The sequence below is a fragment of the Polypterus senegalus genome, chromosome 8, assembly GCF_016835505.1.
Source record: "Polypterus senegalus isolate Bchr_013 chromosome 8, ASM1683550v1, whole genome shotgun sequence".
NCBI classification, from domain to species: Eukaryota; Metazoa; Chordata; class Cladistia; order Polypteriformes; family Polypteridae; genus Polypterus; species Polypterus senegalus.
Window position 1 is genome coordinate 66,505,297 of NC_053161.1, and position 21,038 is coordinate 66,526,334.

The 21,038-nt window shown below is 35.4% G+C and overlaps 1 protein-coding gene across 1 annotated transcript in view; it reads left to right on the top strand.

The window, feature by feature from the left end:
- LOC120533607 (chloride anion exchanger-like) overlaps positions 1–21,038 on the top strand; it is a 49,081-nt gene that overhangs the window by 27,282 nt on the left and 761 nt on the right. Inside the window, exons 8-20 of the mRNA XM_039760526.1 lie at positions 890–972; positions 1,061–1,208; positions 2,631–2,744; positions 3,400–3,477; positions 5,413–5,508; positions 7,419–7,525; positions 8,776–8,845; positions 12,088–12,180; positions 14,662–14,757; positions 15,188–15,415; positions 17,161–17,215; positions 20,141–20,283; positions 20,957–21,019. Coding sequence (XP_039616460.1) covers positions 890–972; positions 1,061–1,208; positions 2,631–2,744; positions 3,400–3,477; positions 5,413–5,508; positions 7,419–7,525; positions 8,776–8,845; positions 12,088–12,180; positions 14,662–14,757; positions 15,188–15,415; positions 17,161–17,215; positions 20,141–20,283; positions 20,957–21,019 — 1,374 coding nt within the window. The remainder of the gene's footprint in view (positions 1–889; positions 973–1,060; positions 1,209–2,630; positions 2,745–3,399; positions 3,478–5,412; positions 5,509–7,418; positions 7,526–8,775; positions 8,846–12,087; positions 12,181–14,661; positions 14,758–15,187; positions 15,416–17,160; positions 17,216–20,140; positions 20,284–20,956; positions 21,020–21,038) is intronic.

Below are 21,038 nucleotides of genomic sequence, written 5' to 3' on the forward strand. Positions count from 1 at the left end.
ATGCTACATTTTCAGCATTCCTGGCATGCAATGGTGTCAGTGAGGAATTTGGATGTTTCAGAAAAATAAAAGGTGTTGCTTAGTCACAATTGTACTGCTTTGGTCTGCTTATTTGATGATAGCCTTGAGGGACTGGAATGTCACTAGTTTGCCTTGGTTAAGTATAGAATACTCTTGAATGAGAAGAGAAGCTTATATTTGAGCGACAGTTTGACAAACCCCTTTCCAATGGCTTGAAGACAATACTTACACTGCAAAGCAACATGTGGATGAATACTGAGTATTAATTATTACGCTCTAGGTAATGAATCTTGTCATCTTGTTTCAGTTGAAAATAATTGTTAGTGAATTTTCTGAATATGAATGCTTTAGTTTATTTGGTAAGGCACAATAGTTAGATGTAAAAAAGCTTAGTGGACCAGAAATGTGAGTTTGTGGTTGGAACATCAACATTGATTAATATACTTTGCATACTTACAATATTTATATTGCTTGACTTCTCATTCCATTATAATGTAACCAAATTTTTTTTAAATGGATAGGAAGTTCAGACACAACACTAACATGACATAGGTTTTTTGGAAACAACTCATAAACATACAGAAAAGTTACTGAATGTACTGAATGTTTGTTCAGCATTAAGTCTTTAATGCATATATAAGGCAAAAAAGTCCCTACACTTTAAGTGTTTACTCTTTGCAGTATACTGGATAGGTCATAGTGCAACTATAAAACAAAATCTTAGAAATTATTCTGATAAAACACATAACTAAGCAGACATCAATGTTATTAGCTACTAAAAAATTGCAAAAGATTAATGTTTTCAGGAATTGTTCATTAAGCATAACAAATACTATACTGTAAATATGGTTGATATTTTTTGTTACAGACCATAATAGCCTGTGGTGTGTCATACGCATGTGACTTTGAAAAAGTTTATGAAGTTGACGTTGTTGGAACAGTAGTAGAAGGGTAAGTAGTGTGTGTTGATCGGCCATAGTATTTGTCTCTGTGTCTTTTGTCTTTTAATCAGTAATGTGTCATCTTCTTTTGGTATCAGATATCAAGCACCAGTTGCACCTGATTTTGAGATTTTGAAGAATTCTGTGATGGATGCATTCTCCATGGCTATTGTTGGTTTTGCTATTGCATTTTCTGTAGCAAAAGTTTACTCTATTAAACATGATTATGTCATAGATGGCAATCAGGTAAGACTGGGTGGGTTGATTTGCCAGGTAACCAAATTAGTAGACCAAAAATGAGTTCTGAAGGATTTAAGCAAGCAGTTCAAAAGAATAATATGCATGTGGTAACATAAAATAGTCAGAGACTGAAAATGGATACCAGATATGGATGGAGGGATCCAGAAAATATTGGGAACTGATGAATATAGAATTATAGTTAGAAATTTTGCAATGTAAATAAAACACACCATCAGCTTGTAAGGAATATGTGCAGAAAGTAATATTTGTGAATTTCCCCTTGGGATTAATAAAGTATCTATCTATCTATCTATCTATCTATCTATCTATCTATCTATCTATCTATCTATCTATCTATCTATCTATCTATCTATCTATCTATCTAAATCTAAGATTTTCTGAAAGTGTAATAAGTAAAAGTCAAGTATCCACACAATAAGAATTTTTTATGTATTTGTCAAAAACATTTTGGATCTGCTAATCTTTACAAATTGCTCTCTATAGAAAAATGGAAGCTAAAAAATGCTTTCGAAAATATTTTAATATGATGAATTTTTGCTGTCTGGTTTGAAACTTAATGCCAAGACTAAATGTTCAGGTTTTAGTTAACTGAGAAAATGCTTGTGATTAATAAATATTAGATGTCAAACATAGATATGAATTTATTTATGTACAAAACTGTAGGAAACATTTATAGTAACATTATTTTTGGAATTTCAGTTCATTAATTTAAATATGAAGTTTTTTGTAGCTGGATGGGTAGATGAATAGGTGAACAAATCTATAAGGTGTTAAGAGTATTACAAAATTCAAGATGAAATTAAAGTATTTACTGACAATGCGACTTAAAAACTTTGATCCTTTCAAAGCACTACATTGAGAATAATATTAAAGAAACTGATGCAAGCAGTCTGCTTGGTGTAAAACAGCATTTCAGCTTAATTAAATTGGTTTTGATAAATGTGTTCTGAACTCAAAGCATTCTTGGAATGCACAGCCATTTATAAACAATGTATTTTGTATTGAAAAATGCATTATATTATACTGATAAACTGAACACACTTTTTTTGGGTCAATGTCTTTATTCAACCTCTCAGAAACAAATAGAGGACTAGGATTAACTTTTCTACTAATGTTTCTGAAACTTTTACAATTATTGGCAAGTTACTGGTAAACTCTCCTATCCAACCTGAAACATTTGTCTTTTTTGTCTTACTTGTCTTCTTCTTCATAACAAAAAATAAAAAACACTCCTGAATTATAGTGGAGTCAGTAATCATGAGTCACTATGTAGAACCAATGGCAAAGTAAAGCAGCTGCATTTTTCAAACAGCTTAGTAGTTGCAACATTACATTTTCATTCTGTCATTGTATGTGTGGACTGTCTTTCCACTATTTTAATACAAGATATTATCTCATTCATTGCAGGAATTAATAGCCTTTGGACTTAGCAACATGTTTTGTGGTTCTTTCAAAGGCTTTGCTGCAAGTACATCACTCTCAAGAAGTGCTGTGCAGGAGAGTACAGGAGGTAAAACACAGGTAATTAGAATCGTAATTAATAATTAAGATGTGTAAAATCTAAAGTTCTAAAACTCGAATTAAGTGGGCTCAGTAAATAGATGAATGTAATTGCAAGTATTCTTTCTAAAATTTAAACTACCCTATTATTCATCATTTTCTGATTCATGCTGAACACTAGTGACGGAGAAAAACAATGGCACAAAATTATTAAAGTTAAAAAAACAAGTGAGGACAATGCACAGATCATATACAACTGAGACTGGCAGTGATATTACAGCACTCAGGCAGCACACAGAGAAATGTAAATGCAAGCTACAGAAAGAGACTAAGGGCAGTAAGCAACATTATTGACTAATTGCAAATGATGTCAATTTTGGTGCACTTGCCCACTTATTTTTCGATAAATTATAAACAAGGTTACCTGCGTTTTCTCTGTGGTGAGCTATCAATGTTAATTGTGGTGGTTTCTGCTTTTGATTTGATGATGTGTCATTTTATTACTAGAGAAAATTAGCTGCATTTAGAGAATTTCTTTGAAATGATTAGGATATAGCAGGTTGGATAATGGATGGATGGATACATCAAAGTTAATTATAAAAACTATAGGATCAGTCACAATAATCTGTTAAAGTTTAAGAAACTTTACAAAACATATACATTTTGATTTTTTTAGATTGCAGGACTGATTTCTGCATTAATGTCAATGATTGTCATATTATGGATTGGATTTCTTCTGTATCCACTGCAAAAGGTATGACTTCTTTAAATTATTTATATTCTTAATTTTAAAATTGGATGTAAACAATGGTATATGAACAAGGTCTTAACCATATAATGCAGTGAAACAGTTGTTATAAAAAGTATAAATGCAATTTGTTCATTATTTGTCCAAAAAGAACAGCACAATAATGGGACAAGTGCATATATTATGGCTGTGCAGTAATACATTTTCACTTTGTAACTTATAACACTGCAGTCTTTTAAACTTACCTAGATGATTTTATCTATGTATTATTATGTTGAAGTTGAGGCTAGGTTGCCAGAAGTCTTAAGTTCGCTGTACATTTACTTAATGCTAAATGGCTGCTCTTTAGGGATGCCAAGAATGGTTGATGTATTTTATACTTTGCTATTTTCTACTATGAGCCATGACAAATCACCAATCAATCTTTATTTTATACAGCATCATTTACATCATATCCAACGTGCAATATAGAGCAAATTTAGATTACTGTTTAAAGAAGACATAGGAGTGCAATAACACATGAAAAACTGTACATCAAATCACACATTTGATTAGGAAGAGCTTGGAAAGGAGCTGATATAACAATGAGACAACACTGCTCCATAGAACCAGACAAGACAATTCATTTAGCTGTAGCATGGGTTTAAACATATCTATTTAGATAGGTAATGATGGGAGAATTGAAATTGAAGAGGTGGGCCTACAGCCCATAGTTAATGCAGTGTCACAAATTGAATTTTGTAAGAAGTACCATAGATCAGGAGCTACAAAATTAGAAGACGGTTCTCTGAAAATGTCATAGGATAAGGTTGGTCTAAGACATGGATTCCCAAACCCGGTCCTGTGGACTCACAGTGGCTGCAGGTTTTTGTTCCAACCAGCTTCTGTTTTTAATTGGACTCCTGGGCTAATTAAGTTAACTGTTATTTCGCAGATTCTGTGTTTTGGGAACAATATAGAAATTAGAAAACTAAGTTTGTTTAAAAACAAATTATTAAAATGTACTAAACAGTTATATGGGAAAAATGTATTTTTCTTTCTTTTTAACATTTTCATATTGAGTTTCATTCAATTTTTCAGGTGTTTAATTAATAACAAAAAACAAGTTTAATTCATTGTTTACTAATTAGTAGGGCTGACACTAAAGTACTTGCAGCCTTTGATTATTCCGTGTTGTTTGCCTGTGTGTCTGCTCTGCTAGTTTTTAATTGTCATCATTAAGACACAATGAAGGGAGCAAACTGCACAGAGAAAGCGTGAAATATAATGAAATCAACAAAAGAGTGTTAAGCATTTAAATCTATAGCAAAAATAGAAATATTTCTAAATATCTTATCAATGTAAAAATCATGCTTCAGTGCTTTTCTGAATGTAGATATGATGTAATAAGAGAAAAGAAGAAAAGCTAATTAAATGAGATCAGTGTTATCAGGTGTTGACCTTGATTATAAATCTGGTTGGAACAAAAACCTGCAGCCACAGTGTCTCCTCAGGACTGAATTTGGAAATCCCTGGTCTACAAACAATTTTTTCTGAGATTTATAGCTGCATGGTTAAGCAGTTCAGACAGGCATTCTGGAGTGTGAGTGCTTATAGCTTTGTAAGATAATTATGTATCTGGCAGACAGACCCTGTATGTAGATGAACGTGGTGAAATGAAATGCAATCACTGCATTTGGTTTGAGTGAAAACAATGGTAGCTTCATTTTGTATGCTGATATCTGTGAACGAAAGAATTTGTCATCCCAACCTCTCGCTCTCTCTCTCTCTCTCTCTCTCTCTCTCTCTCTCCTCTGGCAATAGGCAATAATTCAATAATGTGAGTTTTGTATAAAAATAAAGGTGTTGTTCAACATGATCAATTTTATCATAAGGTCATCATTAGCTTATTTGATTTTTTTTCTATGAAGTACTTAAAATGACTAATATTTTTTTCCACAGTCTGTTCTGGCTTCATTGATTGTCATTAATTTGAAGGGAATGTTAATGCAATTGAGGGAGGTCCCCTATCTATATCGGAAAGACAAACCTGACTGTGTAAGTATGTAGCAAAATAAATCAGTTTTGTTCTTACTAGTAGTCAAGCTCCTAGCAGGAATAAGGTGTGCTGACTCTAGAGTCATTCTGTATATTGCAAAGGTGTTAGTTAATTCCAAAGAATTACCTGGGGCAAGGGACATAGACCCAAAGTAGTGGGTGTGTTAATTTGGAAAAACTTATTTCAGAATTTATTGTTATGGTGTGAATACTACTGACTGTTGTGAGATGTGCTCATTGCTGGTAATAGGCAAATTAATTTAATGCAAATGAATTTATCCGTGCTGATGTTCTCTTTAGTGCACAGACATTTTAAATGCATCCACTCATACAGAGCTCGCTCTACACAAACGTATACATTGAAGCATGCTGCAAGGTGCAACCTTAATAATTTACAGTAGCAGTATGTATGAGAGATCAGACACTTAATTTCTTACCCAGTAAAACTCTCACAAAACAAAGTAGATGATGACGATCAATAGTTCAGTCATCTTGGATTTAGTGATTTTGCAATCAGATCTAAAATTTAAAAGGTTCATTATACATTAAAAAGTTGAAAAGCAGATTGAATAATCAATTAAGGGCAACAACCAGTCTTTATCAATTTTCATTAAATAATAATATGACTAAAATCCATCCATCCATCCATCCATTGTCCAACCCGCTATATCCTAACTACAGGGTCACGGGGTTCTGCTGGAGCCAGTCCCAGCCAACACAGGGCGCAAGGCAGGAAACAAACCCTGGGCAGGGCGCCAGCCCACCGCAGTATACTAAAATACCTGTATTAATTACCAATATTCAGATATGATCTGAGAGGCACATTAGCAGCTTTTTCATTTCAGGTTAATCTATGCTAATAATAAGCTTATAGATCTATGGGGTAATTACTGTCACTTTATGTCCCCAGTATGTTGGACAGGTGGTCCTTTAAGTTATAGTTCAAGCTCGGGAATGCAGTCACACCTTAGGAAACCAGAGGGAGCGCTAGGTATATATGGCCCCATGGCTTTTACATATTTTATGAGAAACAGGAAGCAGTTACTGGGGTTACACAGTAGATGGCCTGCAGGTATATTACTGTGTTTATTTAGTATAGGATGGAGAGGAACTAAGAGTTTTCTAGTTGGAAACACTTCAAATTGGTAATGAGACAATGTTACCAAGATAGATTACCCAGGTTGTAATGTAACTAGACCCCTTAGCTAGTAATATAAAATATAAAATAACAGCCAATGCAGCCAGAAATGTCATTTTTGTGGTGTGATACATGTCTAATGAGTTTAGTTTCCTTTAAAAAAGAAAGTTCATATATTGTATTGCTTTCTGTGTAAAAATAGAACTTGTGTGAAAACAGAAATTTCTCTCAAATTGCTGGCTGAAAATGTATGTGAAAAAAACTAGATAGAAAGCGAAAACATCAGAAGCAGTGTCTCTAAAAATTCCTATAGCACATGAACACAATATAAAGACAACCTTTGTTTATCAGTCTGTTGAACTTGAAATTACATGGAGTACAGTCAAGGGATGAACCAGTGGGAGGAGGAAAAGCCAGAGTGAAGAGGTGAGGAAAGTAAAGAAGGGAGGATTTTGGAGTACATTTGATAAGAAACTGAGAGGTATTCTGCCTGATACAGACTAGTTATTGTTTAGTTAGGTCAAGAGGTACTATTTATTTTTGCTGACACACTGGTTTTTTTCTGTTCATATTTTACCTTCCTTGTATTATTAATTTATTCAAATATCTTCTTTTATAACCATTTTATATTAAGAATGTCCTTTATTGATCAAACTGAATTAAAAATAATGAGAATTTAATATTTTAAAGATTACAGTACTTGATCTATTGGCTACTGAAAATGCTACAGGATAATACTCATATCTATTTCATTATGTGGTTTTCTTCACAGGTGGTCTGGATTGTCTCTTTTATTGCTTCAGTCCTCCTTGGTCTTGATATTGGGTTGGCAGTGGCACTAGGAATTGAACTCCTCACAGTTTTATTTCGAACACAGTAGTAAGTATACACTTCTATACTTGTGACCAAAAATGAAAATATGTATGTTTATATTTAAAACTGTAAAACTCCCTTTCTGTACACAACATCCCAAAGGTTTTATTATTTGTTTTGTTAGTTAACATATCAGTAACACTTTATTTAAATATGTTTTTGTTGACACTGTAACATCCTCTTTTCAAAGTAGCTGTCATTTTTCACACATATTATTCAGGATGAATAAATCTACTGGCTGAAAGTGCACTGGGGTAACATTGCTGATTAGGAGGAGAAGAAAGCGGTTCACAAGTATGCAAAGTGTAAGCAACAGCATGATGATACCTTAACAGTGTATTATACACAAAACACATCTGAGGCTTACAGCATTCACAACCAGATATCTGTCTGGTTCTATACTACTTACACTCAACTACTACTTCTGCAGACCAATGTCTGATTAATGAAATTAATCATTTTAAGTCCAAGCTAAGAGGAATGATCCGTCTTTCAGTATGAATTGAGTTTAGTTTCTGTTTTGGGAATAGGTGGCTCAGTTTTCCAAAACCATAGCACCCAGTAAAGATTGTTTTTGCCTTACATCATATGCTTGCTAGGATAGGCTCCAGCTTACCTGCGACCATGCCCTGGATATGCAGGGTAAGAAAATGGATGGATGGAAAATCCCATTTGGTAGGAATGCCAAAATATTGGACTTTACCCATCTTATCTTATCACATTTAGTAGAAACGAAGTCACCCAGGATCTCATCACATAATGGAGTGCCTCTATGAATTTACTTCATTACCTGAACACGAGTAGTGCCCATCACCCACTTCCCTGACATCATCACCCATCATCCCAGTCCTCTCCCATCTCAAGATGCTACTCCATAAGACAACGCTGAGAACATGTCTGACCCATGCACCCTAAAGCCTAGTTCACTGTTACTGATGTACTGTCTTAATTACTGGGAATATTAAAAGCATGTGTGTGATATGCTGCCTCACATGCCCATGTTCATATCCTACATATTTACCTAGCGGAAATTACATATTTTCTAAACAATCAAGTTGGTCAGGTAATTTACTGCATGAAATCCCAGACACTGTGACCAGTAAGAGCTGCAGCTGCTGAAACACATTCTGGAAGAACTGTCATCATTAGTGAAGTTCTTATTACTTAAATAAAATATGCCTATCTTTCAAAATGCTACTTTTGCAATCTTGCATAATTTTTTGCAGTCAGTATCAATAATGTTTGATTTCCCACAGCCCAAGGTGTGAAGTTCTGGCTAATATTGAGGGAACTGAAATTTACAAAGACAAGAAAGACTATGTTGGTGTAAGTTCTTAATTTTATATTACAATGCTTGTATGTAGTAAACTGGATTTGCAGTATCTGCTTTGTCTATCATTTTAAAATGTACAGGTTGAATTTTCTATTCTGAACTATTTTGTCCATACCAAAGGTTAAATGAAATGTTCAACAAAAAAAATACAAAGTTACAGATGTGCTACACATGAATAGTAATTAATGTAGAAACTGATTTAATATTTATAATACTGGTTATAATACTGGTATTTAAAATTTTCAGTATAAAAATGAATCTCACTAATATCTAGATAGATAGCTACTTTATTAATCCCAAGGGGAATTTCACATAATCCAGCAGCAGCATACTGATACAAAAAACAATATTAAATTAGAGAGTAATAAAAATGCAGGTAAAAACAGACAATAACTTTGTATATTGTTAACGTTTACCCCCCCGGGTGGAATTGAAGAGTCGCATAGTGTGGGGGAGGAACGATCTCCTCCGTCTGTCAGTGGAGCAAGACAGTGACAGCAGTCTGTCGCTGAAGCTGCTCTTCTCTCTGGAGATGACACTATTCAGTGGATGCAGTGGATTCTCCATGATTGACAGGAGCCTGCTCAGCGCCTTTCGCTCTGCCACGGATGTTAAACTGTCCAGCTTCATTCCTACAATAGAGCCTGCCTTCCTCACCAGTTTGTCCAGGCGTGAGACATCCCTCTTCTTTATGCTGCCTCCCCAGCACACCACCTCGTAGAAGAGGGCGCTCGCCACAACCGTCTGGTAGAACACTTGCAGCATCTTACTGCAGATGTTGAAGGATGCCAGCTTTCTAAGGAAGTATAGTTGTCTCTGACCTTTCTTACAGAGAGCATCAGTATTGGCAGTCCAGTCCAATTTATCATCCAGCTGCACTCCCAGGTATTTATAGGTCTGCACCCTCTGCACACAGTCACCTCTGATGATCACAGGGTCCAGGAGGGGCCTGGGCCTGCTAAAATCCACCATCAGCTCCTTGGTTTTTCTGGTGTTCAGTTGTAGGTGGTTTGAGTCGTATCATTGAACAAAGTCCTTGATTAGGTTCCTATACTCCTCCTCCTGCCCACTCCTGATGCAGCCCACGATAGCAGTGTCATCAGCAAACTATTGCACGTGGCAGGATTCCAAGTTGTATTGGAAGTCTGATGTGTATATAGACTGAACAGGACTGGAGAAAGTACAGTTCCCTGCGACGCTCCTGTGTTGTTGATCACAATGTCAGACCTGCAGTTCCTTAGACGCACATACTGAGATCTGTCTGTAAGATAGTCCACGATCCATGCCACCAGGTGTGAGTCTACTCCCATCTCTGTCAGCTTGTCCCTAAGGAGCAGAGGTTGGATGCTGTTGAAGGCGCTAGAGAAGTCCAGAAACATAATTCTTATAGCACCACTGCCTCTGTCCAAGTGGGAGAGGGATATAATATCTTCCTTAGCAAAATAAATAGTATGAAACTGCAAGGATTTCACTAATATTGTTTCTTAAGCAAGGCAGATATAATATTAATTTAATCTGTTTCATTTGTTTAATAATTTATGCTTTCGATATTCAGTAAAAATGAACAGAAAATAAAAGTAATCTTCAAGAATAAAGTAACAAATTGAAAATATGGACAAAGACATATTATTCAATAAAAAGGGAAATGTTGTACAGTTTACTAAAACCAGCAGCTTTCAGAAAGTCCAAATACAAAATGAAAATCTATACACATTACGAGCCTGTGAACTTGCCTTCATGGATGCTTTATTTTGTAAGTATTCTAGAAAGAGAGAACAGAAGTAATCAGATTGCTATTTCTATTGTCTTACTCTTCCTGGACTTTCAAGCTAGCATTGTTTTCATAAGAATTTTTAATTTTTTTCCTTTCATGTTGGATAACTTGTAGACAGATGTATAGAAATCAATAAGATAAAGAAATCCATTGAAATCCTCATTTTGGATCATTCAATTTGATTAATTTTTGTTTTGCAACTTCCACTAAAATGCAAGCAAACTTAATAATTGGTACCCTTGTCCATGGTGGGAATATTGCTCTTGATGTTGCAGATATAGTGTCCATTTCCTTGAGGCCATCTAGTCATCCATCTATGTAACTGATTAATCCAGTTATACAGTCCAGGGTGTCAGGACCTACCCTGCAGCATAGGGACAAGGCAGCAGCAACCACTGAATTAGATGCCATTCCCCTGTAAGTCCCGCGTGCACACAAGCTCAGGCCAAGGTTGAGTAGTTACTAGTTAACGTATCACACCATCTTTTGAGACATGGAAGCCAGTGTACTTAGTCAAAACCTTCACAGACATAAGGTAAGTGTACATACAAGCATTGACTAGGCCAACATTGAAACTACCGCAACAACTTGCTGTCTTCTCTGTTACACTATAATGGCCTAAGAGAGTTTAGACAATGAACAGATATATTTAATTTGTCAAAAGAGAATCTCCCTATTAAGGGTTTATACTACACTATGTTTCTAAGGAATGATGCTAAGCCTTCAAGGTTCTTCATAGCTACGTTTTTCAAAGCGTCTTTTTGTAAAACAACCACTTGATTATTAACACACAAATATGAATTGCACTTAGTCAACTGTATCTCGTAAGGGCACACAGATATTGTCATTTGTTGTTAAACTGTTAGTTTTAAATGAGGAAAAAAGTTAATTTCCTAATAATAATAAACAACATAAAGACTGTCATTTTTGCTGAAAGTAAAAGCATTTATACATTGATCATTCATTATTTACACTTGCGTATCTCAGCAAGGGTAGCAACAAAATTCAATGTCTGTGGAATGAGAAGAAATGAAGCAGACAAATAATATCATACAGGGATATTTAGGTCAGGGAATTATCTGGCATAGTAAATTTAACGGGCTGGCAGATCTTTCTATTGCAATAATTTACAGAATTATGTTTAAATACAATTGCTGTTTTGGAAATAAAAATGCAAACAAATATTTTTTCACAAAAATGTGGAACTATGTTGCTTGCATGTCAGTTCTGTCATACTATGGAGGCTGTGTAGCCTAGTACAGCTTGTGAACTTTTTCCTTAGCAAATATGCTCTGCAATGGCTTCCTATGCTGTGCAATAAAGTCTAAATTCTGACTGCCTTTCTGAAGACTGTGTTAGTTTTTTTCTGAAGATTTCTCCACAACAGTATGACAATGTCTTTTTTATCTTATTTAGAATTTATGTAATTATTAAACTTAACTCATTTTCTTTTTCTTATAGATTTCTGAGCAAGAAGGAGTAAAGATTTTTAGATGTCCTTCACCAATTTTCTTTGCTAATATTGACTTCTTCAGGGAAAAGTTAACAGCAGCAGTAAGTACTATTTGTTTAAACATACTTTACAAAACCAAATGGGTAGTTAACAGGCATCAAAAAATACAGGTAAGACCGTAAGAGGGTTTAGTTGTTTTACTGTACCACACTGTTACAGTCAATGTTGTATTCTAATCTTTCACAACAACTTTTCTCTTAGTGTTGCCAGACTAGAAAAACATTTCATGACTGTTGAGCCAGCATCATCCACATTTTGGGAGTATACACTCACAAACAAATGATAAGTGGGCTTAATCATTTTTAAGTAGATAATATATAATTAGTGCTGGTAATTACAGTTTCAACATTGGGTTTATAAGAGAAGATTATCTAATGTATCCATTTTTTTTTCACAAATAAGATGACCTTTACCGAGTCTTCTCTCATTTTGCTGTATGTAATCCTCACTCTCCCTTTCATGAATTTTGCAACTCCTTCTCATATCAGTAACAACTTCATAACTTGAAACATAATTAACTCTCTCTGATTTCATATTTTAATTCCCTTGTGATAAAATGAGCACTTAATTACTGTAGTTGAGCAACAAGTGATTAAATCAACCTAAGATCAATGTCTTATGCATTTCACAACAAAATAAAACTAAACTACACTAATTTTAGAACAGCTGAATTGTAACAGCTACACAGAAATTCCATTACTTTATTTTATGTTTACATTTTGCATTATTGATGATCAATAGAATGGGATGCACCAGAGCCAGATTTCAAATCCTATTGATAAGGGTCTGAATACTTGTGTCAATGTGATATTTCAGTTTTTATCTTAAATAAATTTGCAAATTTTGCAAAATCTTGTTTCAGAGAATTTAGTGTTGCTTGATGTGGAGAAAACATCAATTTAAATGATTTTAGTATAATGTTGCAATATAACAAGCTGTGAGAAAAGTGAAGTGGTCTGAATTGTTTCTGAATCGACTTAATGTGATATTGAGAAAGTGCTGTGCGAGATGCAGATCACACGGCATGGCCGCAGCAGCACGCTAGCAGCTGATCGAGCAAAGAGTAGGTAAAAAAAACTGTATTTGTTACCCATTGTATCACCGTTTAAGAGGGGGAGGAGCAACCGCATCTCACACGGGTGCGTTCATCCCCCCTCTTCACAACATGAGCGGCAGAGACGCGAAATGGCTGGCGCGTAGCACAGACTGGGGGGATTGGCGAGCGAAATGTGCATGCAGTATCTATATATCCAGAAGTTATTAAATTGTGTTCAGGGATACTTAAAACATGTAAATGTTGAAATTTTGAAATGACCCTGTACACATTTTTACATTGTATATAAGAAAAGTACAAACTGACTGACAGAAATATATTATTAGCATACATTCTACAACTATTTGGGGTCTTAGCCTATGCTACTTGCCTAGCCTAGCCTAGCCTAGCCTGGCTTACTGGAAAACATGTCTGGGTCAACGGCAGTGAAACAGATTTTCCAATTTGACTAAGACATGCTTGGTACACATATAATATAAAGCATATATCAAGATAATGTTTTATCCAAACATATGCATACATATATGTGAAAGATTAGGGAGCCACTTAGCCCCAAACCCTGGATACAACTGACACACAGGCAGTCACAGATTCAATATAGAGGCTTTTATTATAAAAATACCTCACAAGGGTTTCACCAAGGTTATACAAGCACAAATAGAAACAATATTCTTTCTTCCTTCTGTCTCTACTCTCTCTCTTTGTCCAACTCCCTCTAGTGAGTGTTGCCTGCCTGCCTCCCACCAACTCTGATTTCCCAGAGGAGGCTGCATGGCTTCCTTTTATACCGGGGCCAGGAGAATTTCTGGTGCCATGGCATAACCTGAAGGAAGCTCTTCTGGGTCAAGAGGAAGTCCCAAAACATAGGGATGGTAAATCCCTGCAGCACCTACTGATGGGACCCAGCAGGGCTGGCTCACAGCATTACAACTCCCATTATGCCCCACAGGGTTTTACATGGTTACCATGGTCGAGGGATTCTGCAATCTAACATGTGAAGGATAAAAATATACAAAATTAGGAGCTTTCTCCCACTGCTCCCTTATCTTGACATCAATTTTTTATAAAATATTTTATACTATAATATTTGTTTAATGCTTATGCTTCACCTCATGGGGTATAATTACCCTAAAATAAACACCAGTAGTGGTTAAATGTTATGAAAATGAACCTGTTCAGTGGAGCTGGGAATTACTGCACTTAAATTAACCACCTGGGATAGGGAGGCTTGTGGAATTTGACTTTTTTTTAACTTTGAAATCCAAAGTGAAATTTAAGCTCACACACAATGATCCACTTCTTCTTATTGCTTCATCTGAAGCAACAATTTTATTAATGAGCAATGAACATGTGACTGGGCTTTTGACATCTGATTAAACACAAAAACTGAACTTTTTAATCAGTTGTGATTGCAGATTGTATAACCTTACCTTCCTTCCCCCAAAACACTTTTCCTATATTTTTTCAGGTTGGCTTTAATCCACTAAGAATCCTACGTAAGCGTAATAAGGCTTTAAGAAAACTGAAGAAGCTTTTGAAGAAGGGGGAGCTTCAGGTCACATCTGTAAGTGCAGAATTACATCTGTAACACTTTGAACTCCATTAAAAAGACTGTAAATCCTAGTCAGAACCTTGAGACACAGAAGTCCGATGTTGTAAATTTGTGATAAGGGTGGAAGGAAAGGGCAAAATGCATGCATTTTATGTAAGTCATCAGAATCATTTAAAAGATTGCTGAACATTTATTGCCAAAAGGAAAATATGCCAGAACTAGTACCTCAGATTAAACCATTTGAATGCTGGAACTTCTCCACTGATGTAAACATTTCTAAAATCACAGGGTTATGAAATAATAGACTTTTTCTTGTTTCTTTAGACTTTACACTGTTTGTTTGAATATGTCACTGTAGAGTTTTAAAAAGAAAAAGGGGTGGGTCTGATGTTAACTTCTTTAACCTTTATATACTATAATGTATTTTTTTTTTTTTAATTAGAGAGGATTAGTACTAGCAAATGCTGCTGCCCTTAGTGAGTCTGAAGATGACCTAAACCCCGAAGAGCTGGACAAACCTGTAAACTGCAAAGATTTTCCTGTTGAAATAAACTGGAACGATGATTTACCAGCTAACATTCAAGTTCCCAGGATCTATTTGCACAGCATTGTTCTTGATTTTTCATCAGTATCATTTCTGGACATTTCAGCCCTGAAGGGTCTCAAAGCGGTAAAATAATAAAACTTTATTACTCTCTACACTTATGAAACATAATGAATTGTTACATTATCATACAAAAATGAATTGTGCTCATTGTATAGAGGTAGGTTTATACATATCACAACACAGCACCTGTCAGATTCTACATGACGGTTTGCTTCTTTGAATGCATGGTTACAGCAATGCAACCACATCGGCAGTTCTCTTAGTTTTGCTGTTGGGATAGCTGTACAAGATGCATCAGGCAACAGATCTTTTAACAGCTATTAAGTTTTTCATGTTTTACACAGCAGCCTTAAAAGAAGCAAATATGAGGCCTGAGCGTTTATTACACAGGTTCAGCAACCTGCTACTGCATGCACTTATTTCTTTTTTCACTTAAAGGTTTCTTCAGAGAAATGACAAATTAAACACAAAACTAATTTGATCAATGCATCCCCACCAAAACAGAGCCTGAGTAGCCTCTGGGTTTTGTATGCCAATTCTAGTCTCTTCTTGAGTTCTGAGGTGGTTTTAGGATGCTGTTATGAATTACATTGTGCTATATATGCCTTACACATCTGGCAAACCTAATGGATTACAAACTGCTCCAATGTTTGTTCCTGCCTTATGTCTAGTCACATTCAGGATCTCAGGGTCGAAGAGTATTATTCCAGCTTGGGGTATAATAATAAATGTATGCATTCACTGATATGGGGCCACTTTGGACTTGTCAACTAATGTGCATATCTTTAGGATGTTTGAAGAAAACTAGTGTGTGCATATTTCCACAAGACAGTGACCAGGATGAAATTTTAAACTCGTGCTGTGGAGCAATGTGATGCTACATTTATATGTGGTTTCCAGACAGGCTACCTGAATGCCCAAGTTGATTATGAGGTTCAAATGGCTAAAGATTCCTCTTGGAATCAAAAATAATAGTAATCTTTGTACCGTCCCACATTAACATAGCCTATTTCCTGTACCATCTGTGATGGCTATATGATCCATCAGTCCTAATATACAGTATCTCACATCATAACCTTGTATATACAGAAATTCAAAGTATTTAATAACAGTATCTAATTGACGTTCTTTTCATAAAGGCAGTGCACCTATCATGACTTGCTTTCACTGGACACTCCAGGGCAAACTCAGGCCCTTCTCTATGTACAGAGAATAAAAAACTGTCCTAGCCAGGTGCTAAGAAAAGAACTCTGGGGGCACAAGATGAAGCTTTAGACTGGGAGAGTTTTTTTTTTTTTTATTATTATGCAAGGCTCACTCAACTTAAGTACTGTGAAAACCTTTCAAATAAGCCCACTGTACAAACTTAAAATGCCAAAGAAGAAGAGTGTGAATGAGCATCAGAAAGATGACACAATTCCTCAGACATGAAGAAGGCTATCAAGAAATAAGTTGATAAATGCATGACGCTTTGGTAGATGAAAACACCATGCATTCCAAAAAACAGTAATTTATAACTGTGTATGAATACATTAAATATGGTGTATATTTAGTTAAATACACCAGCCAGATAATGACTGATTTTGTTGTGCACTTAAATTCAGCATTACATTCTTTTTTTTCCTCTGCCAACAGAGAACTATGGTTCCAAAATTTGTGGGAAACCCGTCATTTCCAACGATTTACCTCTCTGTGAAAGACACATCTGATTTAACTAAAATGCTAATTTTGGCTTTTATTTTTTGCTGTGCTGTTAAACTGTCAATGGCCTCACTATATGTATTTATACATCTTTCTTCTTTTAATAGCTGTTTAAAGAATTCATCAGGATTGATGTCAATATTTATGTTACTGGATGTGACAGTAAGTTTTTTGCTTTAAATATATTTCCAACAATTCATTCCAGAATAGCTGATCATTTGTAGCAGAAAATGTTTTCAAAATTAACTTTTATTAAACTTAAATATTCAGAGGTTTTCTAGAGTGGGGGAAATAGCGGTTGACTGTCAATAGTAAACATGTGACAATCGTTTTAAGTAACATTGGGTAATGCAGCACTTAACTTTATAGCTTTTTAAATTGATGCAGCTGGCTATTGATTTACTTTTCAGATAGGTTATTCAAGGTGTGAAATTGAAACTGTGGTAATGTTATTTTGCAAGAGAGCAGACTTCCTTATCAAGCCACTGTAGCATGTATGATAACTACTGGTTTGACTGGACATGTTTACTTTACCTTTGACTTACATACTTTAATGTTGGAAATACACTGTACATTTATCTTCCTAAATCAGGGCTTATCCCTGGGGCTTCTCATGTTCCTTTCAGCCTACCCCTTAATATGATGCCAGTTCATGCACTATCATCTTTTATTTATTTGACTGTGTGTATGTGTGTATGTGTGTATGTATGATTTGTCCCCAAGGGGAAATTAAAACTTTAAAGAAGCTCTAAAATATTATATATAAAGTATCATTATTTGATTTTTTTGTGTACATAATTGAAGTTTAGGCTTTCAGAATTAAATCAAAGGGTTTATGACAACCACTTTTATACATGGTCCCCCCATTTCCAGGGCTCAAACGAATTTGGACAATAGACTGACAAGCTGTTCTATAGCCAGGTGGGAGCAGGTCTCTCATTTTTTCGTTACTATTAAGCAGGTAAAAGGTCTGGAATTGACTCCAAGTGTGGAATTTGCATTTGAAAGCTGTCACTGTATGCTCTCAAATTGAGGTCCAAAGAGCTGTTCACACAAGTAAAAACAGTCCATCATTAGGCAGAGAATACAAAACAAAACCATCCGAGAGATAGCAGAAGCACTAGGAGTGGTCAAATCAACCATCTGGTATATTCTTAAAAAGAAGGAACATACTAGTGAACTCAGCAACACCAGATGGTGTGGACAACCATGGAAGACAACTGTGCTGGATGATTGAAGAATTCTGTCCTTGGTGAAGAAGGCACCCATCACAACATTTAACCAAAAACAGGAACACTCAAGGAAGCCTATTAATGAGAAAGTCTACAATCAAGAAAAGACTTCATGAAAGTAAAGAGAGAGGGTTTACCACAAGGTGCAAACCACTGGTAAACCTCAAGTGTAGGAATGGCAGATTAGACTTTGCCAGAAAATATTTTTTAAAAAGCTGTCCAGTCCTGGAACAATTTTCTTAGACAAGTGAAATTAAGATCAACATGGATAAGAATGATGGATAGAGAAGAGTATGGAGAAGAGAAGGAATGGCTCATGCTCCGATGAATACTACAGTACATGTGAAACATGGTGGAGGCAGTTTTATGGCATGATCATGCATGACTCCCAATGGAAGTCATGTTTACTAATGATATGACTATTTACAGAAGTAGCAGGATGAATTCTGAAGGGTACAGAGCTATACTATCTGTTCAGAATCAGCCAAATGCTGCCAAACTGATAGTTTCAAAGTACTGATGAACAATGAGCCAAAACATACTGCGAAGGCAAGCCAAGTGCTTTTCAAAGCAAAGAAGTGGAATATTCTTCAAAGATCAAGTCAATCAACTGACCTCAACTCAATTGGACATGCATTTGACTTGCTGATGACAAAATAATGGCAGAAAGTCCAACGAATAAGCAGCAACTGAAGACAGCTGAAGTAAAGGTCTGGCAAAGTATCACTAGAGTGGAAACCCAGCACTTGGAGATGGCCATGGGTTCCAGACTTCACAGAGTCATTGACTGTAAATGACTTTCAACCAAATATTGAAAATGATCATTATATTTATGATTCTTAGAATAGGGGAACATGTATAAAAATGTCCATATTTTCTAAACAGCTCATATGATATTTTTGTTAAACCCCTTGAATTAAAGCTGAAAGTCTATACTTCAATCACATCTTGATTGCTTTGTTTCAAATTCATTGTGGTGATGTACAGAGCCAAAACTGTGCAAACTGTGTCACTGTCCACATACTTGTGGACCTGACTGTATCTATTTATCTAAGGCTTATTTCTATATTCACTTTATAAAGTTAACTCACTAATAATAAACTAAAAACACTGCATACATTCCACATGTAATACTCATTCATTGATTTTTCTGAACACACCTTTTCCATTGACAGGAATTAAAACCAGCAGTCACTGATTTATAATTACTATCATAAAAGAGAAGAAAGGGCCATAAAGTCTTTCATACTATAAATAGAACAGCAACTGAAGTATTGGTACAGAACTATGCAGATTTTAAAAAGTGTCTCAGTTATAAATCAGAAGGGAAATCTAGCAGATTGTTGCTGAATCAGAATGCAAGTTGGTTTCAATTCAGGCGACTAAAAAAGCACTTCCTTTGGAATTTTCATGGGATTGCAGGGATCTCTAATTCTTCCCTTTCTAAAGAGAAGTAGGTAATGTCTGACCAGGCCCTTCTCACACATGCACTGGGTTCCCACAAACCCACACACAGCAGAATATAAGTAAACAGACTGGTCAATCAAAAACACAACCTTAATTCACTATAAACAACTTTGTGAAACATCAACGCCCACCTGTTTGTCTTGGTAAACAACTAATGAGTGAGAGAAAACCTGTTATTTCATTTTGGGTAAACTGGCAGTTAAATTACAATATAGCACGGAGAATAAGTACAAAAAGGAAAACATTATTATCAACAATGGCTTTTGAACAATTCAAAATAAATTTCCATGAATCAAACAGGTCATTCTGCTGAGTTCATGGGGCAAAGAACACTTTAACTGATGACCTCAGCTGCTTACACACATTGAAATTCAATTTTATTCTCCAGGTTATATTATTGAAAAGCTGGAGAAATGCTCATTTTTTGACAATGAAATCAAGAGCTCCATCTTCTTTCTGACTATTCATGATGCCATGTTGCACATCCAAGAGACACACCCTCAGACCTCACGGGTTTGTTGGCAGTCAAAGGTATGTAAAAGCAAACCATGACTAAGATTCTAAATACTGTACAGCAATGTAAAATAATGTAAAACTGGCTATCCATGTAGGGTTGCAGGGTGGCCTATTGATTAATACTGTCTCAAAGCTTTAGGAGAATATGGTCATGATTATGTTGTAAATATACATGTTTTGTTTTTATGTTTCTTTACTTTTGTACCATTATTTAGCAAAACATTGTTGACATTGTAAATTGTCACCATATAATTACTTGTTCAATGATGCCATTGGTCTCTGGGGGCATGTTTTACTTGCATGTATGCAGTATCACATGATTTTGGCTACCATCTTATCCATATGATCTGTAGTTGCCTACACTTTGTTTCAAAGTAGAGGCATTTTGTTGATGTGTGAAAATTGGTTTCTCTGCACATTCACTTTTAGGTTTTGAACTTGGGTTGTTCTGCTGTAAATTATGGTGTGGATTTTAAAGATTGTGGTGTCATGATTTTGCTTCCTGTTTTCCTGTTTTGATTGCCCATCTCACTCAAGTTAAAAAACATTAATCATTGACATGCATTTTATTAAAACATCGGAATGGTTAGGACAACTATTGACTCCCATTTAACCCTGAAATGATTAGGCAATTCCGAAATTCACTGAATTTATGCAAAAATTAATGTGTGTGCCCTTATGTTTACAGGTAGCAGATAACTGTGTGCAGTACAATGAGATCAGTTTGCATATGAGAAACCGAGAGAATGTGGTAAGTCACTCAAACGTTT